This window comes from Seriola aureovittata, chromosome 2, assembly GCF_021018895.1.
Source record: "Seriola aureovittata isolate HTS-2021-v1 ecotype China chromosome 2, ASM2101889v1, whole genome shotgun sequence".
In the NCBI taxonomy this organism is placed as follows: Eukaryota; Metazoa; Chordata; class Actinopteri; order Carangiformes; family Carangidae; genus Seriola; species Seriola aureovittata.
The window spans coordinates 14,699,914-14,705,000 of NC_079365.1; the positions used below are offsets into that span (position 1 = coordinate 14,699,914).

The window sequence follows — 5,087 nt, forward strand, 5'->3', positions numbered from 1 at the left end:
ATCCAATGGGCAGATGCAACTGGTTAAGTAACTGTGGGAACATATGGCTCAACCTGCTCAATTTCTGTCAACAGCACTAATCTCCACCGCCCGGTGAAGTAACCGGCTTGTTAGAAAGTGGGAGCTCATGTCAGTGAGAGGGGTTACCTAAATACGCTGATACTATACACATTTGAGATCTATTGCAAAGACTGCTCTGAAAGGGAAGGAGACAGTCAACTTATTATGCAACCAAGGATGTCGATAGATTTTGTGTGTGTGTGTAATAAAAGCACCAAGACGTCCTACATTTTTGATTGTTTTATAAATGTTACTCTCTTCAAAGCTGTTTTGGACAGGGGGATAACTTGATCCATGACAAATTTGTCTTTTACTTTTTTCTTAAAGCTCTAATAACTGATTTTAACCAAAATTATTAACCAAATTAGTAACCAAAATTACCTGTAAACACAACATTGATATATTATCATCTTTTAAGCAGAGAGGGAGCAACATTAGCATTCATTTGGAGTCGTGCTTCGGTCCACTTGATGAATATACATCCAATATTAACTCCATTTTACCTCTGTTTTGGTCTCTACCAGCTCCTGAGAGAAATATGTGGCTCTTTAGCGGCTAAATGCTCCGCTTTGATCACCGCCCGGTCACCAACTTTGTCCGTCTGCCGTTTGGTGTTGGGCAGGTAGTGTACAGTCGAATTTTAGAGGATTTTACAGAGCGGTGAGACTAAAGTTGTGGCACACAAACCTGAAACAGTGAAACCCCCTGGGGCTGAGGCGAAACCACAGAGTCAAGTGAAAACGTACTGTGCGCTCTTCACTATGAGTGACCCCTATCAAATACAAGTAGTCATGTGATCCATTGTTAATATAAAAATACTCATTCTAGCTGCTTTAAGTTTGTAGCATCCTACCAAGAGGGAAATAAGTTTTCTCAGGCATCACTGCTCGGATTATATGTTTTTTTATTATCAACATGATGCAATGGCCACCAGATGTTCAGCTTTTTCTTTTTTTTTTTTGACAGGTAGCAAAGAGTAAGCTTGTGCTTTCTGACTCTGGCAGGATGGTAGAGGCGTCAGATGAATATAACACAGATCAGTAGTAGAGAGATGCAGAGATGTTCTCCACATGGTGACATTAGCGTCGGCTGTGGAGCAACATGTGAAGATGAAATGGTTCACACACACACAAAAAAAAACCTCTTAATCTGTCGCTCCAGAGACAAACAGGGAGGCAGAAAAGGATACAGAGCATCTGATGCACAAACACTTAACACAAGATAGTTATTATATTAGTACAAAGAATCAAATAATAATTACTGTAGCTTTGATTTGTGTTAAAGGAACTTGTAATAAGGCCTTCACAAAGGTTATTTGTCTCTGTAAGATATATACGGTCGCCTCTTGTGTTTCTCGAATAAAACATTGTACTACGGCACAATAATCAATATGAACCACTGTATCTGTTCTCTTGTCAGAGACTTACATATCTGATATTGAATAGACGGAGCAGATTGGATAATGAACTTGATCTCTTTATTTCTTACCAGTATAAATGTTGACCAGCTCAGAGAAAGCGCTTCAGCTAAAAATATATTCATAACTGGGATAACAGTATCCATATTATGATTCAGGTGATATAATCAAAGAAAAAAGGCAGTGAAAATAAATTATCTGAATAACAATAATAACAATAATAATTATAATAACAATAATTATAATAAACAGTGTCAAATTAGGATTCATAAACCTTTTTGTTTGCTTGTTTTTTTTTGTGAAAATTCCATTTAAAATTGTCCATGAGCAAAAAATCCAGCATATTTTCATTTAATGTTGTGAACACATTTACAATATTCACAGTTATATAAACCTGTTCGGCACATACTGAACCACACTGCAGACAGTCAGGGAGTCAGTGGGGACTGTTGGAGGAAAACTATGAGGTGTGATGACACTTTTGTGTTTACATGTGTTCCTGGCTGACAGGAAGCAGAATCTTCCTCCATCAAAATGGGTACCTATAGATAAGGAGTAAAACGGTCCTCTCTTCCCACGATACATCTTTTCCCTGACATACCACAGGCGTAATCAATCAAGACACAATCAAGAAGAAGACACACAAACTGCATGTCCGTAACATTGTACACACTGTCCTCTAGTGAGACCATCATCCCCCTTCATGAGACCATCGCAGGTTCTTGAAGTAGCTCTATGCTAACCCCTCTCTTCGCCCTCTCAGCCCATGGCCGTCACCATGTTAGAGTGGTGCGGGTGGCCGAATGACGGGTGTATTGGGGTGGGCGTGGGGAGCATGTGTCCAGCGTGGCTGAAAGGCGGCAAATGGCCCATGGACATGTGTCCGGCCAGAGAGGCGGCGCTGAAGGGAGAGCTCTTGTCGTGCAGGCTTTTGGAATACTCCTCATAGCTGTCGCTGCCTCGCTTGCTCTTTTTGGATTTGTTGGACATTTTCCGGTTGCGTGTCTGTATTCCCTCCTTTTTCATGGTCAGAGGCCGGTTCACCTGTGTACAGAGGGAGAAACGAGGAGGTGAATGATGTGGTTAAACTTGGGAGGTAGAGTTCAAACCCACAATTTATGAATTTTATGAACTTGTAATCAAATGCATTTTTAAATATGGGGTATCTGAGTTCGTTTTGTTTAGTTTACAGTAATGTTTTTTTTGTTTTGTATTTTTGTTATTGTCAGCAAACCCCATAAATAGACCAAACCACATTCATCCATCCCCCAATATCCTACTTCCCCGTCCTGTCTGTGGCACCCAGCCCCAAGCTCATTGGTTCCTACTGAGGATGTAAATCTTTAAAAACAGGTCACAGTTTAATAAAAAAAAAAGGCCTCAGTAATTTCCCCAAACAGCTGGGCACTGTAGTTACTGTAGTTTTGAGCAAATGTTACTCAAATAGGAGTTGATAGTGTATTAATTGACTATTCTCGGCTGCGGGTTAATACACATTTGAGTATTTACAGCAGCAGGACAGTGAATGTGAAATTGACTTAAAATAAACTACAGTACCCATGTTTATCATAGTGAAGGAGCATGTCACCCTGTGTAACTTAATGTTGTTTCAATGGTTTTGGACAACAGTGTAGGTCTGTGGCGAAGGGGCTGTATAACCGAACCTTCATAACTTACAGATCCCTTCTTGACTGTTTGGTAACCATGGTAATTAAAGTTAGGAACCCGAATTAGGGGGGAAAAAAAGCCATGACAGATGAATAGTTTCTAAGTCAATGTTCCTATCCTAACCTAAGATAGGAAAAGTGTATTACAGATTCCAAAATCTTAAATAAACTCTCCTAACTTTTGGATAACCGTTAATCTGTCCTGACCGTCACTTTTCCACCACTTTTCTTAACTTGTTTACCGTAATCCATTTCGCTGCCTTTTTATCATTAGTAGATACAGTAGATACATGACCCTGCAGTTAGCCGAGCATCTGTACGACCAGCTTTGGAGAGGCCGCCATGGCGACATGGGGCTTTCTCGGTTGTGGGGCAACTGACAAATGAGCAAATAGAGATTTTTCACAGTGAAGTTGCCATATTTGGTACGTTTCAATTGTAAATATAATAGGTTACAAAAATACCTCAGCGAGATGAGATTAGAAAAGAAGTGTCAGTTGCTAGGTAACAGACATAAAAGTTGATAACTGATGTTGTTATGAGTATTTAGGATTTCCTAACCTGAGATATGTAAATTTAGTTACGATTTGCTTCTGTGATACCAAATTGGGAAAAATCCAATCTTAGCCTCTTTCTATCTTAACATAAGACTTAAGATAGGACGTTTCTGTGACATGACCCCAGAGAAATTGGACTTTGACTACTACTACAACACTTATAGGAGGAATTAATTCATTGCTGGTTTTGACCTTTTTGTGGGAATTTTTGACTATAACAAAAATATACAGTATCATTACAATATACAATATTTTGATGAATCCAGTCTTAACTCATATGGAGACTGGCCTTGTGGCAGTCCCACTCAACAACAGTCTCACCATTGTGACTCTCAGGGGATTACGCCTACCATGGAAACAATAAAGCACAAAGAAAGAAAAAACCAATGAGTCCGAGGGTCTGAGAGTAAAACAAGCCTCATTCTCTCCTTCCCCTCTCGCTCTCTCTTTTCTGCCTCTTATCCCTCAACAATCAGTCTAACCTGCCTGCCTACTTCCTGTCTACTTGACCCCGCCGACTTCTGCACAGGCCCAGTGTTGGCGACCAGCGGTCAGAGACTTACGTTATGCAGCTTATAGTAGAGGCCGCAGGCGTTGCACACGGGGTCTCCATTTGCATTGCGCCGCCACAGTGTGGTGGTGGTCGTCTGACAGTTAGCACAACAGGTGCCTGCTCGTCTGGCTGCAGACTGTGGAAAAATATAGACTGAGTTTTAATGAGAGGTCATCAGCACAAGCAAACACAACAAAGGCCAGTTCAAGAACACATTTAAATAGTGGAACTTTCTATTCTTTTATGACATTAGGGCCACAACTAACAATTATTTTCATTGATGATTAATCTACAAATTATTATCAATTAATCGTTTTACCAATAAATGTTCAGTTTTGGGTTAATTCTTTCTCTATGAACCTCAGCAAAAAAGAAGCTCATCACAAGTTCCCAGAGCCCAAAACAAGTCCAGTCCAAAACAAAGAGTTTACTATTGTATCAGAGTGGGAAAATTTGACAATCATCACATTTCTATCAGTAAATCCTTGAAATTGTTGCTTTTGAAGTTACTTATAGGATTAATCTTTTTTTTTTTTTTTTTTTGCAAATATTTACATAATCAATTCAGTGCCCTCCCCAATATTTTGACAACAGATTTTGAAATGAAAAGTTTATGAACAAGATGTCATATGGGGACATGGATTTGACTCAGTGCAGGTAATTCACATTCACACCGCTTCTTTCTGAACCGGTTTAAACTGATGAGAGCAGCCCCGTGAGTCCTGATGGATTCTTCACACCTAAGTATCTCATATGCTTTTAAACGAGGCTTATTTGTACAGGAAATTAATACAATAACCTGCAAGCTCTCTCCAAATGTTGTAATAATTGTA

General features: G+C 39.6%; 1 protein-coding gene across 1 annotated transcript in view; it reads right to left on the reverse strand.

Annotated features, from left to right (window-relative positions):
- Positions 1-947: 947 nt before the first annotated feature.
- The window catches only part of gata2b (GATA binding protein 2b), a 10,366-nt gene continuing 6,226 nt past the window's right edge, over positions 948-5,087 (reverse strand). Inside the window, exons 5-6 of the mRNA XM_056404049.1 lie at positions 4,265-4,390; positions 948-2,521 (exon numbers count right to left, since the gene is read on the reverse strand). Of these exons, the coding sequence (XP_056260024.1) occupies positions 2,237-2,521; positions 4,265-4,390 (411 nt within the window). The 3' untranslated portion in view covers positions 948-2,236. The remainder of the gene's footprint in view (positions 2,522-4,264; positions 4,391-5,087) is intronic.